Below are 13,472 nucleotides of genomic sequence, written 5' to 3'. Positions count from 1 at the left end.
GCTCCTTTGTAGTTTTCACCAGGAATGTGATTTCTCTGTTGTTTCAGATTTTAACTTGGAGAAAGCCTTGTTTTGTCTTCTGATTCTAAGAATAATACAGGTGCTTTGAGAAATTAGACAGTGTCAATACTAAGATGAAAATAAGGGGTGATAATATCACCACCAAAAAAGAGCACCATTGACATTAGGGATCTCTCTCGCCATTTACCCGCCAACCCGTTTGTCCCTTTGCCTGCCTGTGGGTATATAGTACTGAAGGAAGGGGAAGGGCAGATTGTGAAAGAAGATGGGCCTTCTTATTTAGGTTTATACATGAGGATATACAAGCAACACAGAAATACCTGCATCTTAAAATGATATTGTTCTACTTGATGATAATGTTCATATCAAATTTAAATCTTTGTCACTTAGAAAACGACTATTGTTATTTTTAAAGCAGGAAAATAAAATCCAGTAATGGTGGGAGGGTATAAAATGGAAAGTCTCTTTATTCTCTTGCTAGCCTATTCTTCAGGCTTATTCTGATGATTGCTGATACAACTCGAAACACTATCCTTATGCCTTTTTATCTAGTAGATGTAACGGATCAATGATAGCTCCAGCTGGTGAAGAATCCGCCTGCAATGCAGGAGACCCTGGTTTGATTCCTGGGTTGGGAAGATCCCCTGGAGAAGGGAAAGACAACCCACTCCAATATTCTGTATAGTCCATTGGGTTGCAAAGAGTCGGACACGACTGAGCGTCTTTGACTTTTCAGCTGATAAATGAAAGCACCCTCTCATTTTTCCCTCTCAGTTTTTATGTTTGTTTTCTCCCCCCGGTTACTTTAGTTATTTAATGACTGTGATGTGCCCCCCACTCTGCTCCTTCGCTTGTCTGTGACCCTCAGGAGTTCGGCTCGTGCATCCCCACGTCCAGGGAGGCGCATCCCACTTTTTCTGCAGCCTGACTTCTTTGGTCCTAGCGTTTCTTATGTGTTGTCAAGAATGAAAACGTTTACATCCTGTTCTAGAGATGTGACTGTCTTCCGTGCTTCATCAGTTGATTCTAAAAACTGAACAGGAAAGCATCCGTATTTAAGTGTTATGATTATGGGGATGGTACTCACAGTGTTCCCTCAGTGGGGCTGCAAGGGTAACAAGGCAGCTTAGACTCACTCTCCCCCAAACCTGTGCTTCCTGACGGGACGTTCAGGTGTCAGGTAACAGATGGATTGTCTTTCCGTATCTTCTGCTAACCGCTTAGAATTAGCAACATTACGGTTTGCTTTATATTCAAAATAGCTTTTGTTTTTCTTGGAATCTGCCCTTGCCTTCTGGTTTTTGCTTTGTTTTGGTTGTTGTCAGATGACGTGCTGGTTAACGGTCTCGTTTTGTAATTTTGTCTTCACAACAGACCCTGCCTGTGAGCTAGGACGTGCTGTCTTCAGTTACACAGGCGAGGAGGTTGAGGAACGGCAGGGGTGGGGGCTTAAATAATTTGTCTGAGGTCACATTTCAATAATCAGCTGATCAGGTGTGTGCACCCCTACCAGTCTGGCTTCAGAAGCCTTTGCCCTGTACTGCTTGTTAACAGAACAGCTCTAGCTGTTCAGAGAGAAGTCTCAAACTTACTTGCCTGAGTGATGGGGAGGATCTTGATACCGTGAGGAGAAGAGCAGTTGCACCTGGAAGGCTAGTTCTTTTTCAGGCTGTGTGGAAGGGCAGAATCCCTCCCAGGTGGAGGTCAGACTGGCCTGCGGGTGTCAGGCTGGGCTCGTCGGGGTGCGGTGTCAGTTGTCCCCACGTGGGGCTGGTGGAGGGGATTTCACGTCCGTCTATAGGCGGACAGTCAAGGAGTTCTCGAGAAATGGTGAAGGACGCGGAAAGCTGTGTCCCGACCAGCAGTACAGCTCGTGGTGCACCGTCTGGAAGATGAGTTTCCGTTTCAGTCTGTGCCTCTAGTGTCGCGGTTGCTAGGGGATTGTTTATGATCAGCTGGGTTTGTAGTTAGGTCCTCTGGCCTCGAAATCATGAAACTGTGGTTTTTTATGATTAACATTCTTAGGTACAGTGGAGGGAGTTGAATAGAGAGGCATGGGCCACTGAAAGTCAGGATAATCACTGGGGATCAACCCCATATAAAACTCACTCAAATGTCCTTTTCCACGCACTGTTTGGTACTGGTACTACTGCCATGTAGATGTTTTGTTTGGGGATCGTTCTCATTTTTTCCCAGTTGTTGTTGTAAATTACAGATGATGTAGTGTAAACCAGCTCCTTTCTTCTGTCAGAACGCCAGCTCTCTAAATATGAGGACTTGCAGTGTGTCACGGTCACTGCGTATTCCCCAGCACCATACAGGTAACCTGGAGAAGGCAGTGGCAGCCACTCCAGTATTCTTGCCTGGAAAATCCCCATGGACAGAGGAGCCTGGCGGGCTCCGGTCTGTGGGTCGCAAGAGTTGGACACGGCTGAGCAACTACGCACACATATACCGGTAACCACACTCATTCAGGTGTTTGGTGAATGAATTAATGAATTGCAAGACCGTTAAAGAAAACAATTGCTTGACCATTAAAGGCAAGGGAGGGTCTTGGAAGCATTATTACAAAGCTTTAAGTAGTTTTCCAGAGATGATCCTGTGATTGTATGGCCAAAGTCTGGTGTCGAGAGGAGATCTTTTGTCCATCTTACAGTTTTGTGTGAAAAGTTGATTTCCCTCCCTGCCACCCCCAAGCAGTAGTCAGCATTCAGTTTGTTTCTGTTTCTTTATTAATTAGCACAGTTGTAGCAATAATCCAAATTTTATTAAATGTAATATGAAACTGTTTTCATCATTTTTTTCCTGCATCGAGTTAATCAGCCTCCCATCCTTTACTATTAAATTTTAGTCCTTGTTTTGAGTGTTCCCATTCCAAGTAGCCTTTTTCAGCTACCAGTCACAATGGAAGACCTCCCTGATTTCCTTGTTAAAAAAATGAAACAAGGGTGTAAATGGCCAGAGAATTTTGTTTCCTTGAAGAAGTTTTTTTCTTGCTAATTACAACCCCGTTTTCTTGGAGCCATTGAATATTTCTTGTGTACGACTGTCTCCTGTTGTAAAGGGAAGAAATAGCCCTTGCTGATGAAAAAAGCCCATGGTTTGGTTCTTTTAAAGGTAGTTTCCTTTATTGCTGATTTATATTAAATCACTAACTTATTAACATTTTTGTATGATGAATTTAATAAACACAGTATGCTAAATGAAAGTAAATACAACTATTAATAGGGAGTTGGTGATGGACGGGGAGGCCTGGCGTGCTGCAGTCCATGGGGTCGCAAAGAGTCAGACACGACTGAGCAACTGAACTGAGCTGAACAGATAATAAAGTTGTGTGCTATGTTAGATAACTACTACTGCATAACAAGTTACCCAGAGATTCCGGGGCTTAAAAACGCGTCCATTTATTCTCTCTCAGTTTCTGAGGGTTGGGCTATGGGTGCGCTCAGCTCAGGGTTTCTGAGGAGGTAGTGTTCAAGCTGTCGGCTGTCCATATGAAGGCTTCGCTCGGGCAAGATTGCCCTCCAGGCTTATTCACGTGGTGGTTGGCAGGACTCGGTTCTTTGTGAGTTGTCCCACTGGGTGTCTTGGTTGCTGTCTGCTGGAGACAGCCCTCAGTTCCTGAGCACTTGGGCCACATCTTGGGGCACCTCACATGGCATCTGGCTTTCCTCAGAGCGAGCAGTGGGACTGTCTGAGGTGGAAGCCATGGTTTTTCCTGTGATACTGCATTCAGTCGTGAGTCTGGCCCACTCACGGGGAGAGGGGTCCACGCGTGGGTCCCGGGTGCCTGCCGCCCGTGGTAACAGGCACATGTGGAGTGTTCCGTATGGGGTGAAAATACACTTCCAAACCACACGACTCCTCTCGTTTTGCTCATTAGAAGCAGTTGAAATTAGGTGGTATTGTATTTAAAAAATCAGAACCTCTAGATTTTTGTGAGCAAAGATACCTAAGCGGTACAAAGAATTTTAATTTCTCAGGTGTACTATGTGGTACGTATTTTATAATATGATTAATAGCTACAAACATTTGCCATTGGGCTTTAAAAAACCCTGTCAGGTATCTTTTGCCTTTGTTCCCATGTGTAAAACTTTGGTTTGAGCTCATTAATGAGACTGACAAGTATGAGTTATGACTGTTATGGTTAGTAACACTGTCGTCTCCTCTCCCTCTGCTCCTGGCTCTCCGCAGATCGATCGGGGATAGAAAACGTCAACTCCGTGGAGGCTTTGCAGGAAACGCTCATCCGCGCGCTCAGGACCTTAATAATGAAAAACCACCCAAACGAGGCCTCTATTTTTACAAAACTTCTCCTAAAGTTGCCAGATCTTCGCTCTTTAAACAACATGCACTCTGAGGAGCTCCTGGCCTTTAAAGTTCACCCCTAAGGCCTTCGCTGACTTAGACACGAATCGACCCAGGCTAACTGGACATGTGCTGAAACGCTGATTTCTCTGTGCGCGCCGTCCAGGGAGGTGGAGGAGACCTCGCGGCCGACGAGCCGCAGGCCGTTCCGCAGCCGCCGCCGGGTTTCCTCAGCCCTGGCTGGAGGCCGCGCGCCGTCCCGAGACCCGCCGGCTGTGCAGCACTTAACTGGAGAAGCTACACTGAATTACACTCACACTGAATGTTAGACTTGCTCATCTGCCAAAACCAAAAACCATTTTGATCTCCCTGTGACATAAACGTAATGCGTAACCACAAGGATCTGAGGGCCTGAAGGTACCCTCTGCGGTGGAAGTTCTGTCAGACGGAAGCTTGACTTCACCACGGGACTCTGCTCTGCCGGTTGAGGCCCCGCGAGTTAGGAGACCTCGGTGTGGGGGCCCCGCCGTCTGAGCGTGCGCGGGCCTGGGAGGCTCCCTGCTTGTGGAAATGAGAGCCGATCCTTCCCCAGGCCCGCCCCACACGGCCTAACCACCGTCTGTAAAGCATCTTTACCTCTTGGGAGATAGGCACTATGTAAATACGGTAAAATTTTTGTTATAATTATTCATAATAATTATCTTTTTTTTTTTTTTTAACTTCTACTCTTTTCTGAGAAATCATTTCAGTCCACACCAATCTGCTATTCAGGGTTCCTGCGTAGGTGTGGGGTATCCTCTGGCACACACATGTTCAAAGATTATGGGTACATTAAGTACATAGCAGTGTACATAATATCCATGTGAATATAGTTATACATAAATATATCTCTTCACAATATTTTAAACTGTGAAGAACTTTATCATACAATAAACTTAAAACAAGAGGTGTCAAAAGACCCAGATTAGGTGCATTTTACCTGTTGATAACATAACCATTGCTTTAAATGTTTAGAGAGTAGAGGCTGAATTTATGCTCTATTTTTGTTTATTTAAGCAACACTTAATGTAAAAGTGCAACAGGCAGTTGAGTCCAGATTTTCAAAAAATAAGTATTTTAGAGTTCATCTCTAGTAAAATTTTTGGTTCAGGTACTGGTCATTTAAAAGTTCATTCAGATTCTTACCTTGTGCTAAAAAGATTTCATTGCTGCCACTTAATACACATGCTGCAGCTTGATGATAAACATTTTGATTCTTTCTGGAGAACCAATGTTTAAGAAGACCGTTTCACATGTCGATGTGTGCCTGTGTGTGTGAATGCAGGTGTGCAAGTGTGTTCTGAAGCCACTTGTTTTGTTTTTTTTTTTCCCCTAAATAACACTACAGGGATTTTGTCAAATTAGATTTCACCTATAATTTGAAAAATCATTTAGTGTGTGACCTGCAGGCTTAAGAACAGTCAGACATTTCATCCTTATTTCTGTTCTTGGGCTTTATTACATCTTACAGTTACAATCTTAGAAGGTAAGATTGGCCTTTTTATGGCAGTTGGAGAAAATCACCAGAAAGTTGAGGATCTTATGTATGTTTTTCTGTTGCCCTGGAAGATAGCAGCTAATTGGATTTTTTGGGTGAAGATTGCCTTCTGTATAATTTTTAGATTATATAAAATTACAAAAATGAAAAGGTCCCCTTTACTATCTCAGCCTGTTACTTTAATGACATGTGAGCAGAATGCCTTATTTTGTAACCTTGTTTAACTTGTTGCTACTAGGACTTGAATTTCTGTGGCACTAGTTAAGGAAGTTAAGAAAGAATTAAACCCTCTCTTTATTAAAGAGGAAAGGTGATGGTGATGTCTGTAGTACAATGTAAACCATAATTGTGATTTACCTTAAATAGGTATGACTTTTATGGGATATACAGTATAGTTTTTGTGAATTCTTCACATGATAGCATTATCTTTTTATAATTTTTTTCCGAAGATAAATGCATAGTTTTCTTCTATGGGAAATAGAAACAGCTTTTTGACGTAATACTGAGAACCTCAAAGATCATGTTGTTTCTTAATTTTTGCCTTTTGCATAAGCCTCTTTATAACATATATCTTTAAAGCAGTTACTAAGTCTTTAGGAATGTGTAACCAGAACTATGTTAGTATTGCTTATAAAACTTTAGTTAGGTTCAATATATACATGTATACATCTATATATAGGTATAGAGATTTGCATTTTGTCTTGTAAAATTTTATTTGAACAAATTCTTCCTGTAGGTAATGGGAAACAAATTTAATAGTTCATATGCCACTCTTAGCGTTTCTATATCTGAAAATAGCCCACGATTGAAACTTGTAATTCTAAAGTTAAACCAGCAGCCTACTACAAGCACATTCTTTGATTGAGTCATTGGTTATAAACTTACTATTGATAAAAGCGGAGAAGACAGCCAGTTTGGGGAACTTCTAAGTTGGTGGGATACTGTCGATTAACAATGTACTGTATGAATTAAGTGATGCTTTAACTCTGATTTTACATTTTAAAGTTAAGACATGGGCATTATGTCAGCAAACTTAAGGGCATTATGTCAGCAAGCTAAAACATTTTTTTCTTGTGCTTTTAACGTATCTCTTTACATGATCTGAGAGACGATTCAAGCCTTTAGAGAGAAATAGCTGAGGAAAAGGGGAAACATCTTCTTGGGATGAAGCTTTTCCTTATGGCGATGGTTTAATTGCAGATTCAAAAATCAGAAGGAAATTTCAGTGGATTAAGTGTATAGCTTCCATAAACACATTTCAAGAAATTACCATTGTAACTTGATAAGATACGATTTATTTTATGTAAACATCATTGCAAAGCAAGGAGTAGAAGCTCAGCTAGATTTATTACTGTGCACGAGAGTAAGTACCTATCTCAATTATTCTTTTTCTTTTCCAATATAAAGTTTGCTGAATGTACAAGAAGAGTTTATCACTTAGGGTATAGAATTTTTTAGGGGGGGGGGGCTCTGTCAGGCAATTACCTAGAAACAAAGATTGTCTTGGTTTGATCTGAAATGTAAAACTTGAAGCTATTCTTGAACTAACATGGAAAAATAAAATGGCTATTGTTTCAAAAAAATGATAGAACTATATTGTTGACAAGATATGAATTAAGTTTATTTTCTACAAACTGTTATTGATGAAGACATGGATAATACGTTCATGTTTCTGAAAAGTAATCTGTACATGGCGGGAGGGAATAATAAATATTATTTCTAACCAGGTGTGATATTTGGTATTTTCCTATCTCGAGTTTTTTGTAAGACCATCTATAATTACCTTACTGCGTTCCCTTGAGCAGAGCAGGGTCTCTTTTATGTAGATCTCTGATTCAGCATGGGGTGGGTTGGGGGGGGGGTATAAATATGTAGGACTTTTTAAAAAAGGAGACTTCAGAGTTTGTTTAGAGATTCCAGAAAAGACTGTTAGTTTTCTATGATGCCAGCTGAATGGAGGTTTGCTGTGTGAGATGAGGTGGTCTTCCTGGTTAGGGAATGTGGAGAGGTGGGTAGGGGACCTGGTGTAGACAGGGCTCGGCGGTGACCATGAACCGGGTCGGGAGCCTCTGCACGACCACCGCCTCCTCTCGCCTTACAGGGTATGCAGCCGTGTGGGCCACTTAAACCAGCGTTTCCCGCAGTTGTTTCCAAGACCGGTGATATCCCCTACTTTGCTGTGAATGTTAGTTGATGTCAGGTGGGAGACATGGGCTCCTTGATGAAATGAATGTGGAAACACTGGGTTAACCAAGGTGACCGAGAGGCCTTCACGGCATTCGTGTTCTCTGATGAGCAGATGTGCGTGTGTCCTTTAAGGAAGGGTTTAGGAGGATGCAGCTTTTTTCCCAAAGGTTCTCCACCAGATAAACACCACCCTCTCCACCCCGTTTTTTTCTGTGCTGAGCTCTTCTAAGGCTCTTTGGAAAGTATGCTTTCAGGAGAAAGTCCCTGGTAACCCACTTCAAGTTTTGATCAGGATGTTGATCATATTCTGTTGAGTATTGTACAAACTTATATCAGGTTTTGCCCCTTTTTTGCACAGGGTGAGAAACAATGAACTTGAAATAAATGTGTGGTTGATGGAAAGCAAAACAGATGGAAATCCTTGCAAGTTTTGGAAATACTGCTGCTGAGTAACTGAGTAAAAACAGCCAGTTCATGGATCTGGTGTTAGTTTTAACACTCACTCATGCATTGGAGAAGGAAATGGCAACCCACTCCAGTATTCTTGCCTGGAGAATCTCAGGGATGGGGGAGCCTGGTGGGCTGCCATCTGTGGGGTCGCACAGAGTCGGACATGACTAAAGCGACATAGCAGCAGCAGGCCTATTAAAACTTCTTACATTTGCTTTTCTTAATTCTTAGTCTGGGGGCTTCCCTGGTGGCTCAGACAGTAAAGAGTCTGCCTGCAATGCAGGAGACCCGGGTTCAATCCCTGAGTCAGGAAGATCCCTGGAGAAGGAAATGGCAACCCACTCCAGTATTCTTGCCTGGAGAATCCCATGGACAGAGGAGCCTGGCAGGATACAGTCCATGGGGTTGCAAAGAGTCAGACATGACTGAGTGACTTCACTTTCTTTCTTTCTAGAGTTGAGGAACAACTATGGCCTGTGTTCTAGGAGCCTTGTCAGAGTTGCCCTTCACAGTGTGAAAGTTGCTGGCCTCGGGGTGATTTTTAGACACCAGAGTAGTAAGCTCATTTAAAACAACACTTTGAATTGAGCGTGTGTAGGAGCCAATGGCACCCCACTCTAGTACTCTTGCCTGGAAAATCCCATGGACGGAGGACCCTGGTGGGCTGCAATCCATGGGGTTGCTAAGAGTCAGGCACGACTGAGCGACTTCACTTTCACTTTTCCCTTTCATGCATTGGAGAAGGAAATGGCAATCCACTCCAGTGTCCTTGCCTGGAGAATCCCAGGGACGGGGGAGCCTGGTGGGCTGCTGTCTCTGGGGTCGCACAGAGTTGGACACGACTGAAGCGACTCAGCAGCAGCAGCAGCAGCAGCAGGAACCATGAGTGCAGGCTTGGAGGAAGCTCAGAGCCTCTCTAGAGCCCTTTATGTGGGGCACATTCCCCAGAAGGTGATCGTGCTCTCAGGATGAGCATTGCCCCTGCATTTTAACACAGATAACCAAAGAGAGTGAGCCCAATGTTAAAGACTCCGGCACAAACCCAGGATAATTGTGTTCTAAGTCGCTTGTCCTGACTCTGTGACCCCATGGACTATAGCCCGCCAGGCTCCACTGTCCATGGGGTTCTCCAGGCAAGAATACTAGAGTGGGTTGCTTGCCCTCCTCCAGGGGATCTCCTTGACCCAGGGATTGAACCTGGGTTTCCTACCTTGCAGGCAAATTCTTCACTGCCTGAACCACCAGCGAAGCTGGCACACGGAACTGAATATGACCTTCTAAGGTGTCTGAGGTAAGCTGTTTTCTCATCTGCTGCTTCATTTTTCTCTGAACTCTTCTTATCCTTAACCTCAGCGGTTCCCCCTGCCCCATTACTTTGTTGCTTTGCTTGTACATTTTCATCTGTTTTTGCCTCCTACAAAAGATATTTCATTTCCTGTGCAGATTCTACAGTTAAACACAAGTAGGGTAGTTTCCAATCTGGAAAGCACCCGCACTTGCGTTCTGTCTTGATCATTTTTCTGTGTCCCCCCCCGCCCCCCACCATCGAAGTGGCTGCTCTTTTTCAAAGCTATTTTGTCGGACAGGATTTTTGAGGAATAAACTGATGGTTTACTTCCTCATTACTTAACATTTACTGAACATCTGTGTCTCAGGATTTTTTATTTTTTAATGCAAAGTGAGGTTCCATGAAAATCCAGGGCACCAATCCAGACAGCGTTGTAAAGGCGTATGCCTGTGGAGCAGGTGGTCCCCAGTCACAGCAGCCAAGTCCTGCAGGGGCTGCTCTTGCCCTGCTGTGCGGGGCCCAGCTCGGGGGCTCCTGAGGTCTGGTGTGACCTGGTCAGGGATTTAGCCACCTGGTTGGTAGAAACAACCATTATTAAAAATTAAGTTAGGTAAGTTTACAATTGAGTTATATTTGAAGGGGTAATACTTAAAGCTCATCTCTCCCTACTTATTTTAAACGTATTATTAATGCTTTATGTGTGTGTAAGTGCATGGTGGGAATCCTTTATGTCAGCGTGTTTCTGCACACCTTCCCATCTCCCTGCCAAGGGATTATCTATACCATGAAAATCTGCACATGCTCTGAATCAGGGCTTGATTTATTGTTTTGTTGATTTTATAGGCTTGAGAAAGTGATGGAGAAAATGTTAAGGATACAGATTAAACTTACAAGTGTCTCACGTCTGTTGCTGTTAACCATTGCAAATAGCATAGAAAAATGAAGAAATAGTCCAGTAGTTGAAAAGTATTACCTGGTTCAGCAAAGAAATTTCTCACATCATTGATAAACAACACAAGTTCTGATGTCGTTTTTATTGTTTGTTTTATTGTATTGGAGGAGAGCATGGCAACCCACTCCACTATTCTTGCCTGGAGAATCCCATGTACAGTCCATGGGGTTGCAAAGAGTCGGACCTGACAGAAGTGATGGAGCATGGACACATTTATTGTATTAATATATTTAAAATGTCCGTCAGCATGCCAGAACTACATTTGTCAGTTGCAACTTTGGCAAAAATAAAGGCATGCATTCTGTGAGAACTGTATATATGGAGTTAACAGTAAAGAGGATCGTACACTTTGTATACTGTGCACTATATAGCCTTTCAGTAAGAACAGTAGATGCACACTCATATGTATGATACTCCTCCTCAGGGAGCCAGCTGTTAAACACTCCCAGCACACCACTATTACTTAACCCCAAGAGGTAATTCTGTTTTTCTAGATGAAGAAACCTAGGCTCAGAGTTTAAGTAACTTATTCACGTTTGCACAGCTACTGAGTGGAGAGTCGGATTGCAAAACCCAGATGTCTGGGCCTTGGAGTCTGCTCTCAGGTGTTCTGTGGGAGAGAGAGGCCGGGGCTGGGGTCCCCTCCTTGCAGAGTGGTTTTTAGTAAGTCTGCTTGGCTCTGTGCAGATGTGGGCTGTTGAGAGGAGCTAAAGGGGAAGCTCTTAGGCAAGGAGTGAAAACCTAATAGTCTAATGTCATCCCCTCAACCCTTCAGTAAAACGTTCTCTCTTCTGTAAAAGGACAGGGTGGTTGCGAGACTAAATGAAAGGTAGTAAAATCTTGCTGCCAACAGTGAAACCTATTCAGACATGAGGTCACTGCCCGTGAGCAGGAGGAGAGAGGGGTTGGTCCCAGGGGAGGAGGCCTGGGGGGCTCTCTGGGGCTCAGCCCCGGGGCGGGTCTCTCAGAAGCCCTCGGGCTGGAGTGAGGAGAAGGGCACTGAGCGGTAGCTCCTGATTTACGCCTCCTCAGCTGGAAACTGCGCTGTCAGGAAGGACTGACCCGGCGGGGACCTCCGCCTTCGCACACGGCCGATTCCTGTAACTTCCCCAGGAGCATCTGAAGCAAGGGCCAGAGGATGACCAGGTCCGTGTCCTGTCACCTGCCCCTCAGGGAGGGGCCTTAGGCTTCCGGTCGGTGCTGGCCTTGCCCAGGGTGGACTTCGACCTCAGAGGCTGCGGTCGTCGGCTTCTTGACGGTACAGGCAACTTCCATGTCCTGAAAGGGAAGCATTCCGTGTCTTAGTTTCGAATGTTCTCAGCGTTTACTGAGGTTGGAGGTTGGAGGACACCTTTCTCCTCACAGTTCGGCTCTTGGAGGAGTCGAGGCCGTCGACCCCTGTGCCCTCCAGCGTCGCCTCCAGGGCTGACCTTTGTGATGGTCTGCAAACAACACAGAAGAGCCGCCCGAGTGGCGACTGCTGGGGCGGCTGGGCAGAGGCCGCCGCCGCAGGGGGCCGCCCGGCTGACTGCGCCCTGCCGGCCGGCCTGCCGCTGCCTTTCGCTCCAAGTCACCTCTCGGGGCTTGGGGACAGAAGTGTGCAGGGCCTGGGGGTTGTGTCAAGGAGCTTCATTCCCCCGAGGTTCCAGTGAAACCGGAGGAGGGCCCAGGGTGGGAGAGACGTCAGGAGCACCCGGTGAAGGGCGCCCGGCTCACCTGTCGGCTCAGGGGCTCCTCGAGTTCTCGGTGAACCCCGGGCGCTCTGTCTCAGACTTTCCTGCACAGCAAGCAGCGCTTGCGTCTTCGATCCTAACCAAAGAATAAGTATTTGTAGTAGAAGTGTAAAAGAGTGTAAAATGTTTGCTGTTGATTCTCTCATCGCCTCACCTACATCTTTTTTTTTTTTTTTTAACTTTACAATATTGTATTGGTTTTGCCATATATCAAAATGAATCTGCCACAGGTACACATATGTTCCCCATCCTGAAACCTCCTCCCTCCTCCCTCCCCATACCATCCCTCTGGGTCGTCCCAGTGCACCAGCCCCAAGCATCCAGTATCGTGCATCGAACCTGGACTGGCGACTCGTTTCATATATGATATTATACATGTTTCAATGCCATTCTCCCAAATCATCCCACCCTCTCCCTCTCCCACAGAGTCTAATAGACTGTTCTATACATCAGTGTCTCTTTTGCTGTCTCGTGTACAGGGTTATTGTTACCATCTTTCTAAATTCCATATATATGCTTTAGTATACTGTATTGGTGTTTTTCTTTCTGGCTTACTTCACTCTGTATAATAGGCTCCAGTTTCATCTACCTCATTAGAACTGATTCAAATGTATTCTTCATCCTTTTAATTTTATCCAGCCCTCATGGAATTCAGAGAAACTTTTTACCGTGTGAAACCAAAACTTCAGCTACTGTCATTTTCCAACGCTCTTAGCTGGTGATGTCAGAAGAATCTTACAGGAAACACGCAGACGCCTGAAACCCGTATCTTACCATCATCATTCGGTACTTCTTACACATCTGTCCACCCTTCCATTCACCCACCGATCTTGATTTTTTAAAGATCATTTTATTTATTTTTGGCAGTGCTGGCTCTTGGTTGCAGAGGGCGGGGCTCCTCTCCAGTTGCGGTGCATGGGCTTCTCGGTGCTGCGGCCCGCCTCGCTGAGGAGCACATGCTCTGGGGCTCGGGGGCTTCAGCAGTTGCGGCCCCCA

General features: G+C 44.8%; 1 protein-coding gene across 3 annotated transcripts in view; it reads left to right on the top strand.

Moving 5' to 3' along the window:
• NR1D2 (nuclear receptor subfamily 1 group D member 2) overlaps positions 1-13,472 on the top strand; it is a 138,729-nt gene that overhangs the window by 21,191 nt on the left and 104,066 nt on the right. Inside the window, exon 8 of one of the 3 annotated variants that reach the window (XM_070781679.1) lies at positions 4,216-7,589. The exons of the other annotated variants lie outside the window; for them this stretch is intronic. Coding sequence (XP_070637780.1) covers positions 4,216-4,412 — 197 coding nt within the window. The 3' untranslated portion in view covers positions 4,413-7,589. Of the gene's footprint in view, positions 1-4,215; positions 7,590-13,472 lie in introns of those variants that run through there. 3 annotated transcript variants of the gene reach the window in all.

Source organism: Bos indicus, chromosome 27 (genome assembly GCF_029378745.1).
Source record: "Bos indicus isolate NIAB-ARS_2022 breed Sahiwal x Tharparkar chromosome 27, NIAB-ARS_B.indTharparkar_mat_pri_1.0, whole genome shotgun sequence".
NCBI classification, from domain to species: Eukaryota; Metazoa; Chordata; class Mammalia; order Artiodactyla; family Bovidae; genus Bos; species Bos indicus.
Note: the sequence above shows the minus strand (reverse complement) of the source record. Positions and strands in the feature narration are given on the sequence as shown.